General features: G+C 40.1%; 1 protein-coding gene across 1 annotated transcript; it reads right to left on the bottom strand.

The window, feature by feature from the left end:
• Positions 1-1443: 1443 nt before the first annotated feature.
• On the bottom strand, positions 1444-27205 carry mettl14 (methyltransferase 14, N6-adenosine-methyltransferase non-catalytic subunit). The gene is made up of 11 exons (XM_063475286.1): positions 27024-27205; positions 26544-26632; positions 26154-26241; positions 24301-24378; positions 6845-6932; positions 6681-6771; positions 5509-5650; positions 4949-5041; positions 2438-2554; positions 2107-2317; positions 1444-1951 (listed from the first exon to the last, which is right to left on the bottom strand). The coding sequence occupies exons 1-11, from the start codon at positions 27087-27089 to the stop codon at positions 1644-1646; spliced, it is 1371 nt and encodes a 456-aa protein (XP_063331356.1). The 5' UTR covers positions 27090-27205; the 3' UTR covers positions 1444-1643.
• Between the last annotated feature and the right edge of the window lie 93 nt (positions 27206-27298).

Consider the following 27298-nt stretch of genomic DNA (forward strand, 5'->3'; position numbering starts at 1 on the left):
CTGGACCTCGAGGCCTGGAGTTGCCCACCCCTGGTTTAGCAGAAACTCTGTGATGGTTTTTGTTTTGTTTTCCATCTTACTTTAGCTTTATGTGCGTACATTAGCTAATGAATTGATTCTGAAAAGGATTTGAATGTAACATAATTTATTGTCATTTCACAAATGGTGGATTGAGCTACGACAATTTTATGGCCTATGGCTTGGGGCAGGGGGGCACCGGTCTGATGTGGTCATTAGTAAAGTATTACATCACTTTAAACTTTATTTGTTGATCAACTCCAGAGTAAAGTTGCTAAAGTTAAGTAAAGATAAACTGGAAACAAAAATGCAAAAAAAATTGTGCTTTTTAAATAAATGGAAAATGTCTGTAATTTTGTCAGTTTGGTTACATTTGTGAACACAGCCTGCTTGGTGAGTTGTCTACATGACTGTGAGTACGCCGCCTAAATACAGTGTTGTGATTGTTCTGTAATGCAATGTTAGCTTCATAAGTCTTGACCCTGGTAAATAACCCACATATAATAACAATTAAAAAGATCGTAACTGACACTGAAACTAATGAAAACTAAACTGAAATGGACAAACTCATGCTTGAAACTAGCTGTAGTTAAAGTGCACTAAAAATATCTCTTAATGAAACAGATTAAAAACTAATTACAAAACACATTTACCCTATAACTGTGCTCACAAACCGGATTGCTCAACTGAGTGTGAAGTTTCACAATGTGTATTGTGTTCCTCATGTTGTAACAAATTCCTTAGAACTCCTTGATGACATTCTTTCCACATACTCGACAGCATGAAGTAAAAATGTGAACGCAACAGATAAGCAAATCAGTTAAAGTGCTCAGGACATGCATGCTGTGCTAAACCAAAAATAAAGTACTTGCGAAGCCTGATAGACACGCAGATCTAATTTTCGCTGTATGAAAGAGCCATTTGCAGCAGCTATTATTTAAAATTAGCATACAAAATGTATACTGTAGTGCTGCAGTGAATCAGCAGCTTTTTTTTTGTATACTGCTGAAAGAATTGAAGGAAAACTCGACCGTCTCAATATAACAGGGTCATTTAAACTGATATCAACTGAATCAGTCCAGTTACAAAGCATAAGCTGCTGTTAATCGCTCTCGCCTGCTTTGATGAAAATGGAAGTGACAGATAGGTATCTGTGAAGTTTGACATTGAAGTTGATATACTGTGACCGAGTCTTACATTTTTTTGAGAAGTGTACAATTGGATTATTGTGGCCCACATAATAACAATAATAAGGAAGTTTACTGTTATCCTATCTTTCATCAACAACTACTGTTTGTTTTAGTTTCCACTTACTTTCAATAACCTGTCTAAATATGAAACCCTGATCATCTGTATGAGTACATATACATTCATCTCCAAATACAAAAATCAATATGCAAACAGAAGTGGTGAAAATCTATTTTATTCAGGAAACTCCTATTCAATCTAAGGTATATCAATGAAAAATATAAAGAAATCAAAATGATTAAAAAAGTAACCACACTGGCAAACTTCCTAACTTTTTCCATCTAAATCATTTACATACAAAAAAGAGTTACTCATAAATTTTCAGACAAAACAAATGGAAATTCCCACTATAGTGTGGATGGCATTAGTTCTTTACTCTAGCGAGGTGGAAAGCCTCTATGTGGCCCTCCCCTACCCCTGAACCCTCCCCTGTCTCCACGGAAATTTGGTCGGTTTCTTTCTCGACCTCTGTCTCCCCCTCTTCCAGCATTTGGCCCACCACGCCCCCCTCTGGGTGCTCCGCCACCACGGTCTGACTTAAGTTTAACAGGGGGAGACTTGGGCCGGAGCCTCTCTATTTCTTCAGTGCAGCCAGACAGATGGGAGTTAGGTAAACCAAAATGTGCAGCGTAGGTTTCTGGGTTAAAGTTGGTGTTTGTCAAAGTAGGACCCACTGTCAGCCAGCCTAGAATGAGAGAGCGGAAAAAAAGAAACAATATGTGTAATGACAAACAAGAACAGAAGACAGAGAAATTGAATTGAAAATAAGTAAATAAAATGTTGTTGTCAACTAATTTTAAGTCAACATATTTTCCAAAGAAAAGCACATATCCATCGTACCTGGTCTGATGGTAGAGTCTCTTCCAAACAGGTGCAACCTCCTGCGGCCCAAACAGAAGTGCTCAATGATGTGGAAGATCTCCACAGGCTTCTCTACATTTCCCATCTCAGGCTCTTCAGTGATGATCAAGTCAATGTCTACATTGGCATGGATGAAGTCTCCATCAGTACTCCTACGCACTGTTCCTTTGATTCCCATTAGGCAGTGTTCCTGGAAGGATCGTGTTGTTTGTCATCATGCATCATACTATACAATTAATCCCACAATTTACATCAATAATATACCAAATTAGTGTGTGTGTGTGTGTGTGTGTAAGTGTGTACAAAATACCTTGGTCCTTTGGAATACTGCTTTTGGATCCAGTGCCTTGGTCTTTCCTGGGTTATTCTTGTTGGTCTTAATCCAGCAGATATCCTCACACCTCCTAAAGCCCCACTTCCTCAAACACTGAAAAAGAAGTAATAAACGGTAGGTATTATGACATCCCAATGTATTGTACAGACTGAACAAGCATTGCATTTAAAGCTGTTTAACTGAAAATAAATAAATGACCTTTACTGTAGGCTAGATCAATGGGTAACTCGTATATAATGTAAATTCAACTGCAAATCGTTATCTTTAAAAGAAAGCATATTTCTGAACTTCCTAAAGTTAGGCTCAGTTAATAATAATAATAATAATAATAGATTGCATTTATATAGCGCTTTTCGAGACCCTCAAAGCGCTTTACAATTCCACTATTCATTCACTCTCACATTCACACACTGGTGGAGGCAAACCACAGTTGTAGCCAGAGCTGCCCTGGGGCAGGCTGACAGAAGCGAGGCTGCCATATCGCGCCATCGGCCCCTCTGGCCAACACCAGTAGGCGAAGTGTCTTGCCCAAGGACACAACGACCAAAACTGTCCGAGCCGGGGCTCGAACTGGCAACCTTCCGATTACAAGACGAACTGCCAACTCTTGAGTCACGATCGGCCATACCACAGTTACCACAAACTAGCAGTCACATGAAAAAGACAAAAAAAGGAAACTCAAAGAAAAGAGAGCATGTGATCACTATTTAACCAGTGAGGATGAAACTTAGGCTACGTTCACACTGCAGGTCTTAATGCTCAATTCCGATTTTTTGATCAAATCCGATTTTTTTGACTGCTTGTTCACACTACAAATAAAATGTGACAGCAAACGCGCTCTAGTGTGAACCCTCAAAGCGGCCCGCATGCGCAAAAGAAGACGTCACACACAACGCGCTCTGTTTAGACCCAGACCAAACAGTATTGTTTGACTGATGGCCCTTAATATGAAGACTTGTTTCGGACTTTACGTTTCCCAATTTTGCTTGAAGTTATAAAGTTATTTTGTTATTTACATATGGCCTAATAATTATCCTTATTGCTGTTTTAGAGAGGAGCGGTGCTTCAAAGGATAGTTTGAAGATTTCTGTCAGAATCTGCAGATTATACAGTACAAATAAAATGTACATGTTTCTCCAACGTTGTTTTCCAAACAGTTTCACTGGATGGCCAGCAAGCGTTTGCAATGTCTTCTTGGGCACTGATAATTGGCGTCTGTCTTGTGTCAGTGACATAGAAGACGGATTTAATGCGACATGATCATTCAAACAGCAGTCGCTTTCTAAAACATCAGATATGTATCGGATTCAGTACCACATACGAAAGTGACCCAGATCGGATTTGAAAATATCGGATTTGTGCCGTTCACACTGTCATACCATGATCGGATATGGGTCGCATAGGGTCAAAAAAGTCGAATCTGATGCGCTTTCGCCTGCAGTGTGAACGTAGCCTAAGAGGAATTTCCTCTTAACTTTCTCGGTCTTTACACTGATGACAGGGAACTGTTCCTTAGATAGAGAACAGCTGGATTGCAATTTAAGTGTTCGCCAAGATGGACATTTCTACAGATTAAAGAATTCTAGGAAGTGTTCTGTTATCAACTCAATGAATGAGGAAACGAAACTGAGTCATACAGATTCTTAAAATTGGGCAGGACCACAGGATAAGCTTGTTTTCTTTTTTCCAAAGACAACATACCAATGAGCAGGTTAACCACACACACTCTTACCCCAGCAGTTAATCCAGGATTTAAGTTATTGCTCCTTTGCTTGTGTATGTATTATTGTAGGGTCTACCTTACAATATAAAGCACCTTGAGGCAACTGTTGTTATGATTTGGTGCTGTACATATACAATTGAATTGAATTGAATTAAATTGAATTCCTTCTCTCTTTCTTCCTGTACCTATCCTTCTAGATGGGAAAACCCACATACCCCCCCTCATCTCTTGATTAACTCAGATTTTCCCTAAACCTGCTTTCTAGAGCAGGGTCCTGATATCAATAAATTTTCATTTCTCCAATTGTCAAAGAAAAATAACACTGACATAAACATTTTTAAGTTTATGTCAATATTATTTAAACAAAGCAAAAGTAGATATATTCTTCCCCTAAAACTCATAAGTCAGACTTAGATTAATGCAGCTCTATAAAATTATTACATAAACTAATTAATTAAAATTCACTTTCCTGATGTCTAACTCGGGGATAAGAAGCATGCTGAATTAGGTTCTGAGCAACTGAAAATATGTCAATCCTTAATATGGCGAACCAGGAACCAGTAAATCAAATTATTATCTATTAAATTCTGGACAATTGTGGATTTTTCTGGTGCTAGGGTTTGTTTGGTTTTTTTCGTTGTTTAGCCACAACATTAAAACCACTAACAGGTAAAGTGTCTAAAATTGATCAACCTGTTACAATGAGAAATTTTGGCTCACTCCAGGATTGAATGCTTTTTTTAATGAATAAAAAATTGCGTTACCATCCTGCCCAGGTCCAGTCCTTCACCAGAGCCACACCAGAGAAAGACAAAGGAACGTAGAGCAGATATCTCTTCTATCTCCAGTCTCATGATCTATAATAGGAGAGTGAAGGGAATGGAAAGAGGAATAAGCGTAAATGAGAAGAACACTCCATGCTGAGTAAGTAACTACTTACTTAACTCTTCTTTTCTAGCTCATAGGCTACCTTTGTATTAAAAAAAAAACCCTGCAGGAGATAAAGCCATTCCTTTTTTTCCGTCCTGTCTGGCAGCTTTTGCAATCAGAATTATGACACATTTTAACAGACTTTCACATCAGCAGATAAACAGTGCCATTTGGGATGCTGGCTGTTTTACAGGTCCAAACTGTTTGCTGTCCTTTGAGTCATGTTTCAAACCAACCCCTACCTCACCTTCACACATAAGATAATAACTTCTACAGCTTATTTATTTTAGTTTTGTAGTGTTTTTTAAAAACACATGTAGTAAAAGTATTCAGTATTTAATTACATGCTAGCCCAAACCAGTAAATGCAAACCAGTCAGAAATAGTATACATACATCATCCCAGGTCCAGAAGCGTTCAGTGTGGCTTATGCCTGATTCTCTGTAGTATTCCTCTAGAGGAGGTTCAAGCAAAATCACATCAAATTTGCACTTCAAATCCTTCAGGTCAAAGTGCTCTGGGTCTGCCTGGAGGTACCTAAACACACAGACAAACAAACCGAACTTGAAATGGTGAGTGACTACTTTACAGTGCATCTGGAACGTATTCACGGTGCTTCGCTTGTTCCATATCTTGTTATACACTTTTTACAGCTTTTTCCAAAATTGATTACATTTATTTTTACCTCAAATTCAACAAACAATAAACCAGTGTCAAAGTAAAGAAAAAAAAGTTTATTTGAAATTCTTGCAAAGTTAATAAAAATGTAAAACAAACAAACAAACAAAAATATAACATGCATGTAAGTATATACAGCCTTCACTTAATACTTTGTTAAAACCCGCTTGGCAGCAATTACAGTCTCCAAGTAGGTTTTATTTTATGTATGAAGCTACAAGCTTGGTACATCTATTTTTGGGCAATTTCTCCCATTTGCCTTTGTAGAACTTCTCTCAGGTTGACGTGCGACCAACCTATGAAACGTCCTAGTGGTTCCAAACTTCCTCCATTTGCAAACGATGGAGGCCATTGTGCTCATTGTGATCTTCAACCCTGCAGAAATGTTTACGTACCCTTAACCAGATCCTGTCTCAGATGTCTACAGACAATTTCTTGGACTTCATGGCTTGGTTTGTGCTCTGACATGACCTATCAACTATGGGACCTTATATAGACAGGTGAGCCTTTCCAAAGCATGTTCAATCAACTGAATTTAGAAAAGGTGGACTCCAATCATGTTGTAGAAACATTTGTAAGATGATCAGTGGAAAGAAGATGCACCAGAGCTCAAATTTAAATGTGTTGGTAAGGGCTGTGAATACTTCTGTAGATGTTATATTTTTGTTGCATTTTATTTTAATATATACATAACAAAAACTTAAAAAAATCAAATCAAATTAAGGGATTTTGGGGTGAAAAATTAATTTTATCCCTTTTAAAATAAGGCTGTAACATGACAAAAGGCAGAATAAGTAAAGTGCTGTGAACACATTCCAGATGGACTGTAATTCAAGCATAATTTAATTGCACTCATAATCAGATAAACATTAGTATTCATTTAGCATACATGGGAGGGGTGTTGGTAGTGGCGATGAGTTCGTCCTTCAGTCTGATCAACTCTCGAAGTTTAGGGTATTCTTCAAATCGGTCGGCCAAGCCTTTACAACAGGCGACAGAGGTCAGACTCACATACATGAATATAAAACAATCAAATAGCAAGCACACACTTACCAACATCTCTGATGAAGTTCTGTGGCCTATGCCCAGTGTCCACAAAATGCTGGCAGTAGTCATTGTGAGGATTCAATGACTGGGTACCCTGAGAATGAAAAAAAATTGCCATATAAAGACAAACAACATGTGAACCTGTGTTTTATCATACCTTTAATATGTGCCATTTTAAAATATTTAATATTTTTTTATAGCACATATTTTTCTGCGTCCTGATTGGCTGTAGATCATTGTCAATCAATCTTGTGCCGTGTCTCCTGTACAGTACAGAATGCGCTCAGCTTGTTAAATTTATATAAATCTTCAATCACTAGCAGTGTGTCACTGAAGTGCTGTACTGTATGTTTGTAAGTTTTCTCCCCAAAAAAACACAACAATTTCGACAAAACGTTTTGCACTGTCAAAGGCCCCTGAGGTAGCACCCAAAAGGCAGAGGAAGATGCTAACCATTGCACAAAAAGTTGGACTTCTGGACATGCTAAAGGAAGGCAGAAATTACCGTATTTTTCTGACCATAAGGCACACCGGATTATAAGATACATTAAGCAAAACAAAACAGTCAGATAAGTCAAACTTTACTCAACTCATTCTTCTTGCTTCCTCTACTTCCGTACCATTGATTCATTAATATTGACTTCTCTCGCAGCTGCTCTATTCCCATGTTTTGGACCCTGAACATGAACCCCTGAAAACAGGGTTTGATCTTTGGTTTCATTCTATAATACTGGACTTATTTTTCTATGAAGGTTTGAACTTTGAGAGTGTTTAAACAAGAGAGAAAAGTGTGAAAAGTTCACGCCTGTCTGAGAAAAGTGTATAAAGTGTGTAGTTAGGGGTTTTACGGCCTTAAAACATCTATAATAATTGTAAATAATAAAGCTGACTACTTTGCGGATTTCACTTATCATGGGTTATTTTTAGAACGTAACTCCCGTGATAAACGAGGGACCACTGTATTACAAAAATATAAAATTTATGGAATGTGAAAAAATGTGGAATCATATGTAAATATCAACACTTCACCGAGTTCTTTTGATTCCTCAGAGGCATCCAATGGAAGACAAAACACTGCTCAGTAGACCATTTAACACTTTATTACTTCTAGAAGGGAGATGCGTCCTGCATGACACGCTGCCGCGGATCTCAAAATGGCGGTGTGCCCCTAACAGTTTTATTACAGAAGCTCTCTCATTCTAGTCTACACAACAGTGTTTCAGTAACTTTCCACTAGAGATGGTCCTCTCTTATCTGCATTTTACCAGGCAAGCATGAGTGAGAGTCTGCAGCTTTCTACTCCCCAAGGACACATGGTCTAATGCCTTTATTTTTCAGGGCTATGTCCACTTAATACTACATTATATAACTTTATAACACTTATTATTAATAAAAAGCATAGTATTATTGAGGCACTGCAAATTATTTAATTCCAACACATATTAGGAACAAAGTGAAAAAAATGGCACATGAATAATCCTGTTCATATATCCCTTGCTTGCCAGAGCTGATTTTTGTTTGTAACAGTGAGACTACTCACTGATTTGATGCATATTTACCAAAAAGAGTATGTCGTTTATATTATAATTCTAAGATGGGAACCAGGTTGGAATCTTTGGTTGGAATCTTTGGTTCTTGATTCTAAACCATGTCACAAAAACAAACAAACAAACAAACAAGAAAAAGAAAATGGGAGTACAAATTCAACTCAGGCAGAGTCCTCTTCTGTATTGTTATTAATTATACACTTGACTACAAAAGTCATTCACTTTGTCTCACCAAATTGGTCAAAAGTCTGTAGCGTGCTGCACTGAACTGCACAGTTTCAGTGCTACTGTTGGACTAGGAAGTATTCACAAACAAATCATCTTTTGAATCTTATTATAATCTAATAAATCTTTTGGCTTGCTGTACAGCTGTAATACAAGGTGTTTTATAATAATAATGTTTATCATAATTATAAAAACATTCCACTGACTACCATGAAGCTGTTCAAGTCAAATATTCATACTGGCAAACAAACTGGAACTTATGTCAACACCAGCCAAAATAAAACTTATTTGTCTTGGGTTGACTCCTGATTACTGATTTATACCTCTGTACTGAATCTCTGTAAAGCCTATGGCATTGCCTATGTAACAGGTTAATGCCATTGCCAGTATTCATACTACTAAACTTGCCAAAACAAATTAGCTGGTGGTGTGGTTTCTCTTTTTGAGCTGATCAATCTCTGCCAATTATCACAAAAATTGGCATCAGAAATAGTAGATGGAGATATACAGGAAGAAATGAAGGCACTGAATGGCTCAGTCACAGTTGTTACAGTTGTAGCTGTAATAAAGTGACATGTAGTTGCAGTTTTGTACATCAAGTTCAGTACGTGAACATTTCTGTACATCTATGTCAATTTCCTAGTTCTAAGTTACATTGTAGGGTTTCTGTCACAGCTGAGCAGCTGGTATGTTTAAGGTACGGACCCAAAAAGCTGACATGGGAGAACTGATTCAAAAAAAGGACTAGATGTTACAATCCCTAATAATGCATTGCTTTAAATGGAGAAAGTCTTGAGGGACTACTAGTAGGGCAGAGGAGGATTTGGTCTTGGAGCAGTAACACCTCTCTGGCAACAGGCATCTATAACCGAAAGTCGAAAAATGGTGGTGGAGGAGGTGTGTTGACAGGAGGAGATAGCCAGACATGTAGCCCTAGCTACTATGAAGAAAGGTAGCCCGGAAACTTTACCAGCGGAGCACATCATCGTGTGCCTCAACTTCACAGGGTGTTTCGGTCTTTTATCACAAGCTATTCTGCCATTTTTAGTTTATTTTTACCTTTCTTGGTTAGGTTTAGGGATTAGAAATCTGATCTAGATTTAAATATTAAAATTTTAGGACACATCATCAGTAGTAGACCTTGGATTCATTGGGTGTTTCGGCCATTGTCACTAGACACCCTCATCCAAGATGGCCCTGCCAGGGTTGATCAGACCCGAAGTGTGTGTCACTGGTTTATGTTAAATTGTTATTTCTCTTCTACTTGCTTCTGTTTAGTTTTCTACAATTTATTTTATCAATTCACTGCAAAAGTAATACTTACCTCTTTAATATTTAAAGAGCCTCACTTCTTCAAAGGGAAAGAAAAGGTGATAGCGAGAAGTAGGACAAAAGAAACAAGACAGGAGTGAGGAGAGCCGGAAGGGGGGGCGCCTGATCTGGCATCCCATGCGTCCCTGCCGGATCAGCTGTATCAGTCAACCAGGGTTCTGGTTTATCACAGTAAAAATTCTAGTATTGGGTTTTCTACCCCTTTGACGCCCTCTGCTGAGGCAGGCCCACCACGGGTTGATCAATCCTTGGCGTATGTCTCGTGGATAGCTGACTGCCTTAGCTGCCCAAGTGATGTCAGCCCTCTGTAGCTGACATCACTTGGACATCTGCATCTAAAGGACAAAGATCACTCTTTCGAGGATGCCAATGTTCACATTTTGGACAGAGAAGACAGATGGTTTGAAAGAGGAGTAAAAGAGGCCATTTATGTCCACTGTGAGCGACCATCTTTGAACAGAGGCGGTGGCTTACGACACCAACTGTCTGCCATCTATAATCCAGTTTTGAGATCCCTTCCCAGACGCCTTAACGCCCACTCACATCTCGGGCCATCTGACCTCAGGAAATCACATAGGGTGGGGCTAGGTTTCAAAATGAGCTCACCTGAAACCTTGGCTGATTGTGACCCACACCCACTTTCACGTCTTGGCCCATGTGATTAGGTAGAGGATCATCAGGGGGTCCTTTTGTCCCTCTTTGGGGGGATACTCCCACAGGGTTTAAATCTGGGACTCTCCACCATTTGACCCTAGAACTGAAGCTTCTCGGATGAGAGGTGAAAGGTCTTCAAGCAACTTAAAGAAGTCCACACGCTTTTCTTTCCAAGCGCCTTAGACTACGATGACCTGGATGACTAAGAACCTTCACAGAAATCACTTGGGCAGCATTTGTCCCTCCCGGACAAATGCTGATGGATACATCTGGGTTTGTGAAAGGTTGAGCATTGATGGATTTGTTCTTGCATTCAACCTTATCAGCTAGACACCTGAGGACCTGTTGTGTCTTCATGTGTATCTGCCTTGAGTAAGGCTAATCCTGCAACCAACCAAGATGTGCTTGAGTGTGGCTGGGACTTTACACAGGGGGCAATATGGGTCCTTTCCAAACCACAGGTACAGGTTTATAGGGGAGGGCAGCCCATCATATGAGGCTCGGATGATGAAAGCCTATTAGCCTCCATTCCCCAGAATTCACTCCATGTGAGTATCCTCTTTTCAACACTCTCCCAATTCATCCAGCCACCCTGCTTGGCCAGAGCTACAGCTCTGGCATGTCTGGCTGTTTCCTCCTGTCGACACACCTCCACCACCACCATTTTTCGACTTTCGGTTACAGTTGCCTGTTGCCACCGAGGTGTTACTGTTCCAAGACCAAATCCTCCTCTGCCCTGTTGGACTTGACCCACCACGTCACGATGGCAAAGAGCAGATTTGGCCTGTGGCCGCGAGTGACATCTCAAGCCTCACTTTTGCACATTTAAGCTCCTCTACCAGGCTAGGGATAGGCAATGGCAGTATCCCACTGCTGTAGAGTCCACTGCCGCTGAGGCATTCGGGAAGTCCAAGCCTGGGAGTGCAGTGTTGTTGATCCGCCTGAAGTCATTAGCCATGTTCTGCCTGCCGTACGTGTTCAAGTTGCCAGGTGTCATTGAGGTCTGCATTATACCACCGCCCCAGGTTCTTGATGGACTTCCCCAAGACTGTTGGGATTGGTTCTCCACTGATATAGAATTGTTGGGCTGTCAGTTTTCCTTTTATGATGGAGAAGCTGCGAGATTTACTTGGCTTAAACTCCATTCTTGCCCATTCAATGTTTTCCTGGAGCTTCTGTGGTAATCGCCTAGTACATGGTTTTGTTGTTGTAATGATGGTCATGTCGTCTATGTAGGCTCTAATGGGAGGAAGATGAAGGTCACTCTTGAGACTGCTTCCAGGTGGTGGTGGTATTCTCAGCTGTTACACAAAACTGTAAATTCTGAAAGTAGGTCTTGACCAGTCCTTTGATGTGGTTTGGTACACTGAAACTGGAACTGACCCAAAGGCGATGGCAAGGTCTAAAAAGACCACATGAAGGTTTTTTCGTTCTTTCTTGGCAGTTTGAATCTGGTGCCAGATGACACTGGCATGGTCCAGACATCCTGAGAAGCCCCGGATGTCGGCCTTCTGCACTGACGTGTAAGAAAATAGATAGTCTTTGGGCCAAGACACTGAAGTGTAAACAAAAACAAGCCTTTATTGCAGCTGATACACACGAAACAAACAAAGGCGAGAAAAAACAAGGGCAAAACTAAAATTAGAAAACTAGAATTGACTCTGACAACTATGAACATGATGTGGAGCAAGAACATGAGAGAAGCTATGAATTATAAACATGTACCAGAAACATGAACATGCTCTGAACCGCATCATGAAAAACCTGAAGCGACGAGGAGGTAAGGAAAACAGAAGATTTGACAGATTAATGCACGCCGACTCAATATGACGAACCAAAAGGGAGACTTAAACACAGGCACACTGAAAGTAAAAGACAGACCATTTAATATCATTAACAAGAACAGACACAAGGGGCATAGAAGAAAATCTAAACCATAACGAAACTCAACTAAAACCTAACTGATAATCAACACCAGAACTTAACATATTTTCAAAACCATAGAAGAGAATCAAAAATACAAAAGAACTCAAAAAAGCTGGGTCGCAAACAGTTTCAAGATTTGCATAAATTTTTGGTTTGAAAAAACTCCCTTGTCGTGAGTGTAACTGCATCACAACGGAAAAAAACACCTAAGTGATAGAAGGAAGAGATAAGCTTGGAGGTGTATTACTGCCATACACTGGCAGTCTGGTTGGGTTGGTTGGGGGAGAGTTGGCTGGGGTTTGAGAGATAAGAATTTTAGGCATTTGGCTTGCAGCAGTGTACATTTCTACATAAGTGAACCTGCAACATTTATAGATAGTGAAAACAGTAGTGTTTTCATGCATACACAAATGCCATTCTGTTTGTAAACATGATTGCGCAAAATGTTTTTAATGAATTCTGATAAGGTGTAGAGTGGGCTCATGGCAACAATCCATTAAAATTTTACTTAGATCCACCAAGGTTGTTAAAGTCAACTTAACGATTGGTCAAAAATTGACAAAAAGCCTTAGAACTTAGCTTAACTTGTATTTTGATAAAATACAGAAAGCACTATAAAGATTAAAAATATCATGTCACATTGGAACTCTGACCTCTTCTTCGAGGTCAACAGATTAATGTGAAGGTCAAATTAGTAATAATGCTATAAGTGCCTCTTAAGTCCATTGTCATTAGCCAGTTCCGGGTCCAAACTTTCTTTAATTCCCAAATTCAAACAAACATTGTAGCATTACAGAGTTAAAAATGGCCCATATCTTTTCATATTAAGTCAAATGATCAGTGTGGCTGCTCTCCCAGGTATTACAATAAAGTTTAACTTTTAGGCATCCACAAAAAAGAAGACTTACCAAGTTTAATGGCGTTTGAAGTTAGCACAAAGTTAGTTAGTCGATTATTTTCCATCTAGAAATGATATACTATGTTGTGACTGAGGGATTTCTAACTAACTAAAAAGTGCAGATGTGTATTACTTTGGACATAAATAAAGGCAGAAAACTAAACAACAGCAATGTTTGTAGGGTTATTGAAATTGTGCTAGCAAGCATATAATGGTGTTCTACCTTCTGGCTACCATCTTAGCTATGGTTAGGTTATATAAAGGCATCATCAGAGCAAAAATGTAGGATAACGTTAACTTTTTTCCCCATCAAGAAAGATTAATGTGGGCATCCTTGATGAGTAGAGACAATCATGTGGCAGATTAAAGATGATGGAAACTGATCAAACTTTAGTTAGGAGAACACCTGTGATGATGGATCCACAAGATGAGAATAGTCATTAATATGATGCTGCATGGTTTGGATTAGTTGGTATGAAAAATTTACTTTTCTCAGCTTCATGTACTTCTATTTTCTTTTCTAAACTGACTAATACAGTGATTTAAATATAAGAGTACTTAAACAGCATAAATGTTTACAGTGCAAGTAGTATAGTGTTACAATAGAAGCTGGCACTGAATGAATAATTTAATTAGTTAGAAAACATTCCATAGACTATCCTCAGTCCAAGTCAAATGCTCATGCTGGCAAACAAAACAAAACTTTCACTTCTGGTTTGGCAACACCTGCCAGAATAAAACTTATCTTACATATGCTTGGCTGCTGATTACTTAAGAAGCAACTAAAAATGACAGCGTTATAATTCTTCCTTCACTATTTATTTTTTTCCCTTCTCTTTCAAGTTAACCCGTTGTCACACTGGTTGCACTAAATCTTCTGGGTAAAATCTAGGTTAGGATCACCAAAGCAATTTGAAAGGAAAAAAAAAATCAGTGCCTTTAAATTTAAAAATCTTTTACATATCATGTTAGAGCACAGTGACGTTTCCTGTTAGAAGCATGGCAGTGGCAGCTTGACAGTCATTTCAATTAGTTTTCTAGATAGAACAAGACTTAAAACAAATTTGCATTTGACTAGTGTATGACTTTTACGTATGCACTGAATCTTTGTTGAGACTATGACATAGCCTATGGACCTGCCACCAACACACTAGATGGTGGTTGTTTTTTCTCTTTGAGCCAATCGTTCTTTACCAAGCAATTCAAAAACTGTCGAAAGAAGTAGTTTGAAATTGATAGTAAGAAATTATGGCAATGATTTGGCCAGCCACGGATGTGTCTGTGTTAATGCGATGTGTAATAGTGATGGGATTTCCGGCTCTTTTTAGAGAACCGGCTCTTTTGGCTCGGCTCACTAAAAGAGCCGGCTCTTTCGGCTCCGAACCGGCTCTTCAGGTTGTTTTGTTGCTTTAATTAATTTATTATTAACAAGAATATAAAATTATGCACAAAAGGAATTACTAATGTAAAAAAAAGTGGTTTTATTTATATATGTTTATATATAAATATATGCGGTGGCCCCTAGAGACAAAGCACGTGCAAACTCCAAAAAGCATGTACAAATTCCAAAGCACGTACAAACTCCAAAACACATTTCTAGCATTAACTGAACTTCCAAAATAGAGCTACCTAGATCACTTAAATTACACAATTGAAAGCATATGTGTATTGTTTGTGTATTTATACACAAGCACTCATATATATTCAAATAATAAAAAATAAAAAAAAAGTTCATTTACCTGTTACTACCACACACCAAATCCAGTCGTTGGTACTTGCTGGCTTGTGTAGCCACTAGGTAACAAAAGCTCAACACTGCCCCTAGCATTCTGGAGCACTTCTGTTGTCTTTTGTACGTGCTTCGGAGTTTGTACGTGCTTTGGAGTTTTTACGTGTTTTGGAGTTTGTACGTGCTTCAGAGTTCGTACGTGTTTTGAAGTTTGTATATGCTTTGTCTCTAGGGGCCACCGTAAATATACTTTTATTTATTCACTCCACATAAAATGTAATAAATAAATCATATAATACAAAAACCAACTATTCACATTTCAACTTTTAACTATTTAAATTTTCAGCTTTTTCCTTTTAAACAAATTTAAAGTGAAACAACACAAAACACTGCAAACCACAACACAATTAAATGTAAATAAAAATATGAAAACAACAACATATGGGCCTGCATGAATAAACTTTCTGAATCCTTTATCATCCGCAACTGAAAATAGTCGTGGATGATTACTATACCTTTCTAATGTGACGTTGTTGTCCCTAGCTCTCTTTCTCTCTTTCCCTCCGGCTCTGTTCCTGTGCTACTGCGAGTGTAACTACTGCCCCTCCCCCCTCTTCCCAGCGCAAAGCACATAGCTCGGGTGCGGAGTGAAGCGAAAAATAGGGCGAGAGAGAGAAAAAAAAAACCCACGGCTCGCGTCGTTTACGTCAAAGATCCAGCTCTAAGAGCCGTTTCGTTCGCGACCAACACATCACTAATGTGTAATTCCATTTCTGGGGAGGTACACATGAAGTTACAGTCAAAATTGCAGTGTAGGGTTTCAGGATTTGCATGTCTAAGATACCTACGGCTCAGATTTTGCACAGAACCATCCATCATGAGTGCAATTGATTTAAAATCGAAAACAAGACAACTCTGACAGCACAACAAAACCTGAAGGACACAGGCTATACTTAAATTTTGGTGTTTTTGCTACAATATAATGACATTAGCATATTATTGTGTCACTGTGACGTCCTAGGGTGTCATATTGAAAAAACAGAGAGAATGTTGTACATCTCTCTTTATGCCCTGTCATACGATATACAGGGAGTGCAGAATTATTAGGCAAGTTGTATTTTTGAGGAATAATTTTATTATTGAACAACAACCATGTTCTCAATGAACCCAAAAAACTCATTAATATCAAAGCTGAATGTTTGTGGAAGTAGTTTTCAGTTTGTTTTTAGTTTTAGCTATTTTAGGGGGATATCTGTGTGTGCAGGTGACTATTACTGTGCATAATTATTAGGCAACTTAACAAAAAACAAATATATACCCATTCCAATTATTTATTTTTACCAGTGAAACCAATATAACATCTCCACATTCACAAATATACATTTCTGACATTCAAAAACAAAACAAAAACAAATCAGCGACCAATATAGCCACCTTTCTTTGCAAGGACACTCAAAAGCCTGCCATCCATGGATTCTGTCAGTGTTTTGATCTGTTCACCATCAACACTGCGTGCAGCAGCAACCACAGCCTCCCAGACACTGTTCAGAGAGGTGTACTGTTTTCCCTCCTTGTAAATCTCACATTTGATGATGGACCACAGGTTCTCAATGGGGTTCAGATCAGGTGAACAAGGAGGCCATGTCATTAGTTTTTCTTCTTTTATACCCTTTCTTGCCAACCACGCTGTGGAGTACTTGGACGCGTGTGATGGAGCATCGTCCTGCATGAAAATCATGTTTTTCTTGAAGGATGCAGACTTCTTCCTGTACCACTGCTTGAAGAAGGTGTCTTCCAGAAACTGGCAGTAGGACTGGGAGTTGAGCTTGACTCCATCCTCAACCCGAAAAGGCCCCACAAGCTCATCTTTGATGATACCAGCCCAAACCAGTACTCCACCTCCACTTTGCTAGCGTCTGAGTCGGACTGGAGCTCTCTGCCCTTTACCAATCCAGCCACGGGCCCATCCATCTGGCCCATCAAGACTCACTCTCATTTCATCAGTCCATAAAACCTTAGAAAAATCAGTCTTGAGATATTTCTTGGCCCAGTCTTGACGTTTCAGCTTGTGTGTCTTGTTCAGTGGTGGTCGTCTTTCAGCCTTTCTTACCTTGGCCATGTCTCTGAGTATTGCACACCTTGTGCTTTTGGGCACTCCAGTGATGTTGCAGCTCTGAAATATGGCCAAACTGGTGGCAAGTGGCATCTTGGCAGCTGCACGCTTGACTTATTTTGCGCCTTGGTTTTTCCACACGCTTCTTGCGACCCTGTTGACTATTTTGAATGAAACGCTTGATTGTTCGATGATCACGCTTCAGAAGCTTTGCAATTTTAAGACTGCTGCATCACTCTGCAAGATATCTCATTATTTTTGACTTTTCTGAGCCTGTCAAGTCCTTCTTTTGACTCATTTTGCCAAAGGAAAGGAAGTTGCCTAATAATTATGCACAGCTGATATAGGGTGTTGATGTCATTAGACCACACCCCTTCTCATTACAGAGATGCACATCACCTAATATGCTTAATTGGTAGTAGGCATTCGAGCCTATACAGCTTGGAGTAGGACAACATGCATGAAGAGGATGATGTGGACAAAATACTCATTTGCCTAATAATTCTGCACTCCCTGTATTACTTGATATGGTTTCTTGAAATTGTTTTCTAAGGTCAACTTTGACCTTGGGTACTAACAATAAAGGTCAAGGTCAAAGGCTTAGGCAACCGAGGTAATCATGTCCCCCAAAGCTTAGTATATTGTTGTGAAGTATGAAGAGGACACATAAAAAATTGTGGATAATATAAAGATTTGACTCATTTTCAGATTTGGTGTAATCGTGAGTAGTAAACCTGCAACATTTAACAAACATAGCATTTATGAGCAAAGAATAAAGAATAAAGAGAGGCAGTGAGGGTGGCAAAAGTGAGAAAATTGAGCCAGAAAAATTGGTTTATATTCTGGTGGTTTTATAGCATCCACAAGATGATAACTAAATAAAAACTAACAGACAAGGACAAAAACTATGATAAAATCTACTGACACTTTCATCGATGAATAAAAGTGAAATGAATATATTCTGGAGAGATGAGATTCAATCAGAACTAATAAAATTGCATACAAAGGCAGGAAGAATTTGAAAGCGATCCAGTCACAAGTAATCTACTTGTGTAGTAGGGCTGCCACAAACGATTATTTTGATAGTCGACTATTCACCGATGATTTTTGCAATTAGTTGACTAATCAGATCATGTGTCCATTGGACGTAAAATGTACAGCTTATTGCACCAGCATGCGTCTACTCTTATATAACTATCAGTAGCTTACAGCTTGAAGTTTTTAAGGTATGTGCTAACTAAAAATAAAGACAAGATGATAGTTTATTAAACTTTTAATGAAATTTGCAGATTGTCTCGGTGGAGTTTAATAAACTCAGCCGTCTGCTTTGTTGCTCCCTAAAATATAACAGGACATTGGAGTAAATTCTCTAACCATCTCACACTTCTGTTTAATCAATTTTCTGTTTGACGTTTATTTAGCTGTGTAAAAACTAGGGCTGCACAATTAAACGTTAGAAAATCGCGATCTCAATTCATACTTATGTGCGATCTCATTTCCAAATGACAACGATAAAAAAAAAAAAAAAAAAGGTGACGACTGTACTGCATTTCTATCTGGGACATAATTTGCATGAAAACAAGCGCTCACTCTTCCTGCTCAACAAATGACAAGGGTGGAGCCTTATACCACGTGATACAGAAGTCAGCTGGCAGGGAAAAAACAACGGAGAGCACGTGAGAGAAACTGCCTGAGGGGAGAAAACACAATGAGCGCAGAGGAAAAGCTCGCTGATGGCGGTGAGAATGAAAACCCCACTGTAAAATTAATTCCAAGAAAAGGTTCTCATTCCTCCATGTGGAAGTTTTTTGGTTTCAAAGAAGATGATGAGAGTCAAAAAGATATCATTTGCAAGCTGTGTTTTGCCATAGTAGCAGCACCGCAAGATAATACTACGAATTTGTATAACCACCTTAAACGTCACCATAAAGTGCAATATGACGAAGCTGTAAAGGCCAAGAAAGTGACAGGAGAAAATCCGTCCCGGTCAACCACCCAAACATCAATAACGGGAACCTTATACAGCGCTTCCCCATACCCGTCGAACTCCCGCAGGCACAAAGAAATTACGGAGGCTATCAAGAATTGATCGTGCTGTAGGTCTCTGCAAAAAGCTTGTGGGCTGCTTCAGTTACAGTTGGAGACGGAAGAGGGAACTTGCTGAGGCCCAAAAGGAGCTTAAGCTACCAGAACACAAGCTTAAAATTGAGTGTCCAACAAGTTGGGGCTCCAGACAAGCTATGGTCCAGAGGGTACTTGAACAGATACCTGCTATTTCACATGTTCTCTCCTCTGATCGGAAGGCTAGACACCTGGTTCCAACATGGCAGGATGTTGAAGTTCTCGAGGCACTCAACAATACACTCAGCCCACTGACAGACTTCACTGATGCCCTGTCAGGAGAGCAATATGTGAGCATCTCCTCAGTGAAACCGGTTCTCCACCTCTTTGAAACATCAGTTGTGGCAGTGCAGGATGATGACTTGGATCTCATGCGATCAATTAAGTCCAAAATCCTGGGGTACCTTCAGGAAAAGTACAGTGATCCAAACACACAGGAGCTGTTAGACATCCACATCTCTGGATCTAAGATTCAAGATGGACTACATCCATGAGGACAAAAAAACTACCATCAAAGCCAGACTGACACGTGAGATGACTGGCATAACTTCAGTTGTGGTAATTATGTTTACATCAGATCACATCAGACTCATAATGATATTCACACATTTTAAATTATTAGAAAAAATTAGATATTGTACTTTATTGTTTTAAAGGTATTACACTGTGGTGTGAAATAGAATGTTAAGATGAGCTTTGTCAATTATATTCTCTCTTTTAAAGCAAAGTCCCACCTCAACTGCATCCCCGGCTGCCCCCATGAAGAAGAGCCGAAAGACCTTAGGCAGCTTCCTTAAAGCAGCAAAAGGCAATGAGGCACCATCCCAGCCTGAGCAAGATGTTGTCTCAGAACTACAGTCATATTTGCTCTTAAGCAACATTGATAGTGAAGCGGACCCCTTAGTCTGGTGGAGGGAACACAAGGGAGAATTTCCAAGACTGTCTATACTGGCCAAAAAATACCTCTGTATTCCTGCCACAAGTTCCCCTTCTGAAAGGGTGTTCAGCACAGGGGGGAACATTGTAACGTGTCTCCGTTCCTCACTGAAGCCTCAAAATGTTGACCGACTTGTGTTCTTGGCAAAAAAACCTTTAAGCAGCTGGCTGCATAAAAAAAGGACTATGTTCTCTGTTGTGGTCCTGCCATGGTCAACTATCATATTGTCATGTCAAGCATTATATTTTGTTAATAATTGTGGTTTACATTTTAAGAAACATACCTATTACCTACCTCTCTCATCACCTTACACACGGAAAGAATACTGTTCAAAATGTTATTGTTAAAAGTATTTTAAGGTTTGTACGTAAGAGTAGACAAGTGAGACATTTTTTGTTTTTATGTTCAGTCTCAACTGTTACGAAGTTGATGTGCAGTTAATAAGTGCAATAAATATTTATATTGGAAAAGAAAATCGTGAGAGAATCGTGATCTCAATTCTCAGCAAGAAAATCGTGATTCTCATTTTATGCAAAATCGTGCAGCCCTAGTAAAAACTATAACTTTAATCTCAGCCAAACCGATTTACTCAGGAACAAATAAAACACTGAAAAAAGCCAAACAATAAAATTTTTAAGTTATCTAAGTGACTTATACCACGGCCACGGCCTCTCTGTGTGAGGATCTGAACGTATTCTACGCTAGATTCGACACAGCGAACACCATGAGACCGGACAGTGCGCGCACCGCGGATGACGTCAGTGCGCACACTGTGTCTGAGGAGGATGTGCGGAAGTGCTTCAGGAGGGTGAACGCACGCAAAGCTACTGGTCCGGACGGGATTCCCGGCCGCGTCCTCAAGTCATGCGCGGCTCAGCTGGCTGGAGTGTTTACACACATCTTCAACCTTTCCCTCTCTCTGTCTGTAGTCCCAGCCTGCTTCAAAATGGCCACCATCGTCCCTGTACCCAAATCCTCCACCATCTCCTCATTGAACGACTGGCGACCTGTAGCCCTGACCCCCATCGTGAGCAAATGCTTCGAGAAGCTGGTCAGGGACTTCATCTGCTCTGCACTACCCGACTCACTGGACCCTCTACAGTTCGCATACCGCCACAACAGGTCCACTGACGATGCCATAGCCCTGACACTCCATGCTGCCCTGTCACACCTGGAGAAGAGAGACACGTATGTGAGAATGCTGTTTGTAGATTACAGCTCAGCATTCAACACCATCGTTCCCTCGAAGCTGGACAGGAAACTGCAGGATCTAGGACTGAGCAGCTCCCTCTGCAGCTGGATCCTTAACTTCCTGTCTGACAGACGCCAAGTGGTCAGGCTGGGCAGCACCACCTCATCCCCCATCACACTGAACACTGGTGCTCCACAGGGGTGTGTACTGAGCCCTCTCCTGTACTCACTCTACACCTATGACTGCATGGCCACTAGAAACTCCAACATCATTGTGAAGTTTGCGGACGACACTACAGTGGTGGGTCTTATTACCAACGGTGATGAGACGGCCTACAGGGAGGAGGTCAGCGCCCTGACCCACTGGTGTCAAGACAACCATCTCACCCTCAACGTTGCAAAGACAAAGGAGTTGATAGTGGACTTCCGGAGGTGCAGAGAAGTACACACCCCCATCACCATCAACGGCGCTGCTGTGGAGAGAGTGAGCAGCTTCCGCTTCCTTGGTGTACATTTGGCTGAGGATCTTACGTGGTCAGTACACATAAAAAAAACAGTGAAGAAGGCGCAGTAGCGCCTCTTCTTTCTCAGGAGACTGAAAAGATTTGGCATGAGCCCCCGCATCCTCAGGACCTTCTATCGCTGTGCCATTGAGAGCATCCTCACTGGATGCATCACCACCTGGTACGGCAACAGCACCGCTTACAACCGCAAAGCTCTCCAGAGAGTAGTGCGGTGTGCTGAACGGATAATTGGAGGTGAGCTTCCCTCCCTCCAAGACATCTACAGGAAGCGGTGCCTGAGGAAAGCGGGGAGGATCATCAAGGACTCCAGTCACCCTAGCCATAAACTGTTCAGACTACTTCCATCAGGAAGGAGGTTCTGCAGCATCCGGTCCCGTACCAGCAGACTGAGAGACAGCTTTTTCCATCAGGCCATCAGACTGCTGAACACGTCATAGACACCTCATCTTCACTACTGGAACTTCAACATTATGCACTCCATACTGTACATTAATGCCACTGTTTTGCACATGTCAGCTACCGACCTCTGTATATTTTATATATCTTATTTTATTGTTTACTCTATTTCATTTGTAAAATATGTATATACACACTCACATACACACACACACACACACATACACATACACACACACACGTAGAGAAACATATTTAGTATACACATCCAGTAATGCATATACTCTTATATATTGTACATATATTTATTACTTTCAGATTTAGCCATTCTTATATTTTGCTTTTTTTTACGTTATTGTATTTTTGCACAACTCTGTTGCTTGTGAAGCTCGCACACAAGAATTTCACTCACTGTACCAGTGTACCTGCACATGTGACATGACAATAAAAGTGATTTGATTTGATTTGATTTTATATATCATGTTTAACCTGAGTAGCAAAAGACCGCGGGGGGTTGAAAACGATTTGCCGGGAGTTTGCTGTTCTCGCCGGCTCTAGTGAGCCTTGAACCCCGGCTAGTTATCGAGCTGGTGGATAACAGACGTCTCCGAAAACGTCGGAGCGCTTTTGCAAATATGTGATGTCTTGATAAACCGAGCAGATATTTGAAGTTTGCACAGCTACATTCTCGCCTGAAAATAAGTTAAAAGTTTATTTTGTGACCCAGAAAGAGTAATAATAGTAATATTAAAACTAAGTAGCTGTCGCCATTGGTGGAAACTGGAATTGGCTGGGCCGCGCTATGAATCCTGGGATAGGTTGGGCCACGAAGGATACACCCAACCCATCCTTCAAATCTGGGGAAATGAAGGGCGCATTTGTCGGCCGCAGTTGCAGGAGTCGTCGAATTTGGACAGCCTTCGTCGCATTGCTGTAACGTAATTGGCCTACAAATGCGGCCTCCGAAGGATGTGGCCCCTGAATTTGGACACAGCTACAATACCAGACACTGCTTCTTCTTCTTCGGGGTTTAACGGCAGCTGGCATCCTCATACATGCAGTGCTGCCATCTTCTGTTTCAGTCCGTTATTACACTCTTAAATCCTATTACTTATTCCTGCATCTTTTGGGATCTTACAAAGCTTCAAATGACGTGTCGACTATTAAATTAGTCGTCGACGATTTTGCTAGTCGGCGTAATCGTGACTAGTCGACTAATCGTGGCAGCCCTATTGTGCAGTAAGGTCAGATGCACTCCCTGGAAAAGGTACACCCTTTTTTCTTGTGAAAATGCGACAAAATGTCATTGCTTGGAAGGAAGAAAAAAAACAGACATACGGGCAAGTTTGGCATTTGATGTCAAGGAAAATAATACACTTTGTAAACCATGTGGAACAACTCTCACTGGTAAAATCACAACAAACTTTAACACTTTATATTTTAGTCAACTGAATCAACTTTCAATTCAGTCTACTAGAATTTTGTGATATTTGGTCAACTACAACTAGACCAAAACCAAATCAAAATTTGCTGTCAAAATTAATAACATGCCACAATGATACATTTAATCACCTCTGTGATGGCTCTGCTCAGGATATGTGTGAGAGTGTGTGTGTAAAATGCCCCAAAACAGACAAATGTAGACAGAGAGCAGGGACTGAGACAGCCTGCTGCGTTTTCACATCTGCTGAGTAATCTGTATCTCTAGGAAAGTCAAATTATAGTCCATTCAAAAATTTTCTTTTTCTTAAAGTTGCTGGATACTTTGTGTGGAAACAGGTTCTTAAAGTTGCTGGATATTTTGTGTGGAAACAGGTTTTGCAAGTCCATGTAAAAGTGACTGTGAATGCGAAGAAAGAATTTCCCAACCTTAAGAAAAGTACTTGAGTCCTTGTACACCTCTTCATATGGGTTGGTTTCATCTGGTTGCTGCACTTCCAACTCATCCTAAAACACGAACAGGCCCACATATGCATGTGTGTACAAATGACCAATCAGGTTTACAATTCTGACTATGACTAAGACATAGACTATGACTATGGTTAGCAGACGAATGCAGCTGAATGTAATTGCAAAATAAAGCAAGAGAATGGTTAACTATATCGCTAACTATAACAAATACCACCACTGTTTAATATGAAGAAAAAGACTAAGACACAAACGTACAAAAAACATTAAATCAGTTAGATGTTAATCAAAGAGTGAGATGGGACATTGTCAGCCTGCTAAATCTGTCCACATTTTCATATATTTGTTCTAATACATCTGAATCGATGCATTTCGCACTATATTAAAATACAACCCTAATTCTAAAAAAGTTGGGGCACTTTGGGAAATGTAAATAAAAGCAGAATGAAATGATTTGCAAATCTTATAACCCATGTTTTATTTACTGCAGAAACTGAGAAAATGTACCATTTTAAGAAAAAAAATTGCTCATTGTGAATTTGATGGCAATAACACTTCCCAAAACCGCTGGAACAAGGCCATGTTTACAGACTTTGTAGAACCCCCTCTTCTTTTAACAACAAACTTTAAACGTCTGGGAGACCAGCTGCTAGGCTTATCTGATATAGCATTCTAGCAACTCAGCACTCCTGGGTCTTCTTCGTTGCACTTTTCATTTTATGATGTTCCAGATATTTTCAATTGGTGAAAGGTCTGGACTGCAAGCAGATCAGTTCAACACCTGGACTCTTCTACACAACTTCAAAACTTAGATCTATCCAGGGTAGTTCCAGATGGAGAAACATGATTCGTCGCTCCAGAGAACATGTCTCAACTGCCCTAGAGTCCACGGATGAGCTGTGTTCACAGACTGGAAGTGTTTGGAGCCCATACACTGTAGCACCATGTAAAATCACCAGCATCCAATAGTGAGGTTTGAGATGTGTTGCTGCCATTAAATTCCACATGGCCATTTTTTAAAAAATGCATCCATCCATCCATTCTCTTCCGCTTATCCTTATCAGGGTTGGGGGGGGGGAGACGACTAGAGCCTATCCCAGCTATCATATTTCGCTGGCTCATTGCTGGGCTAACCATTTTGTTTAAATACAATAGCAAAATGTCTCAATTTAAAGATTTTACATGTTTTCTGTATTCTATTCGGTTCTATTGATTTGATTTATTAACACGCACAGCATGCAAACTTCTCTGAAATTGTGATTGTAAATCTATACTTCACCTTACAATTCATTAACTTCAGTTATAATGTGTTAAAAACTTTAATGGGTTGTAGTTTTAATAATACTTGAAAGTATTAAATGGAAAAATGAACTAATACTTCCAACTTTTTCATAAGTAATTTGTATTTACGTCGTTATAGTCACGCAAAAGAGCAACGTCAAACTCTGGCTCAAAGACAACATTTACCAGACAAGATTTTAGTAGATTAGTTTTGTCCTCCAATCCAGACCTTTACAAGCCTTTGTGTCCAAGTCACGCCACATTTCAAGGCACTCCTGTATAGACGCTTGTAGAATAAGAGCCTTTATGTCATCACTAATGATGTCAGTGATAACTTTAACTATATTGTAAGATAGACACTTTTGAACATAGCTTTGCTGTAAGGTCCGCCACTTTATCACATATTACTTACAAATGCCTATGGCACAATGTTACAATACTTAACTCCTCCTAACACATTCAGGCTTTTTAATTATGTTTTATTTATATAATGCCAAATCTCATAAACTCAACATTTATGTGGTTACACTCACCTTTTGCTCTTCCACATCCTCCTCTGTGTCCTCTCCTTCAGTCTGTGCTTTCCTTTTAGAAGAAGGGGCTGTGCTGTCATATGAAGCCCTGCAACAACAAATACACCTCAATATTTCAACATTTCCTTATTCCCAAAGGAAGCATTTGGTACTGAAAAAATAACAACACAAAGCACACCCAAAGAGAAAAATGCTTCTGAGCATTTCTGCAGTTTAGTAAACGGACTGGGACTCATAATGGTTCAGGGCAACTTGGGGGTTCAGTATGTTGCTTAATGATGCTTCAACATGTGGCGTTGACGAATGATCCACCGACCTTCTGATGGGTGGATGCTCCTCTCTACCGCCTGACCCACAGCCACCATCAACAGTACCAACACTACAGCTTACCTGCATGTTTCTCTAGTCTCCTCGATCTCTTTTAGTTCGTCTTTACTGTGTAGGACTGCTCCGATGCTGTCTGCGCTTTCAGCTCCCAGCTGTGGTAACGACAGAACAAGTAAATATAAAGGCTTGTGTTGTGTCAACCATACAGTGCCGACTATGAGGAAACATTTAATTAATAAAACACCCCTTGGTGTTTTGTACTGCTGGTACGTGACTCCATAGCGTTATGGATAATTGTAATGGGTCCTCAATGCGCTCAAATCTTTTATTTAGACGTACATTGAGTCTGCTCCTCTCGAGGGCGACCACTGTGAATGTTTGAAAGGGATAGGCAAGTTATCGGCACCCATGCATCGATGTGTTGGACGGAAAACTATGAAAACCCATTTTGCATATAACACGCTTAGCTCCACGTTATTAATACAAATCCGTTAGGTATGTGGTTAAGTTGAGAGGCAGCTTGGGGGCTCGTTGTGTACTTGCCTGTTGAGCTAACAGCTGCCGCCTAAGTTTTTGTCTCTCGCGTATCTCTTGAAGACGACTGTTCATTGCGTCTCATATACTGTGTTCTGACAAACTATTAAGCCCCCTTGGCTGCTGGTGTAAATAAAATATTTTCATATAACACTTATAGCTATCTGTAACAACAGCTAGCAACCGGCTAATGCAGGTTAACCGCTAAAAAAAAGGATAAGTCGATAGATGCAATCGATTTGTACACCCGCACGCTCAGGCTCCATTTATTGCCCTTCCGCCGG

Source organism: Pelmatolapia mariae, linkage group LG6 (assembly GCF_036321145.2).
Source record: "Pelmatolapia mariae isolate MD_Pm_ZW linkage group LG6, Pm_UMD_F_2, whole genome shotgun sequence".
Taxonomy (NCBI): domain Eukaryota; kingdom Metazoa; phylum Chordata; class Actinopteri; order Cichliformes; family Cichlidae; genus Pelmatolapia; species Pelmatolapia mariae.

What these genes read in the sequence shown, in the direction of transcription:
- mettl14 (XM_063475286.1), bottom strand. Translation starts at nt 27,089, where the DNA reads ATGAACAGTCGTCTTCAAGAGATACGCGAGAGACAAAAACTTAGGCGG. An exon ending in CAGTATTCCAAAGGACCAAG is followed by an intron (nt 2,318 to 2,437) that starts GTATTTTGTACA and finishes CGATCCTTCCAG; the next exon opens with GAACACTGCCTAATGGGAAT. An exon ending in AGACTCTACCATCAGACCAG is followed by an intron (nt 1,952 to 2,106) that starts GTACGATGGATA and finishes CTCTCATTCTAG; the next exon opens with GCTGGCTGACAGTGGGTCCT.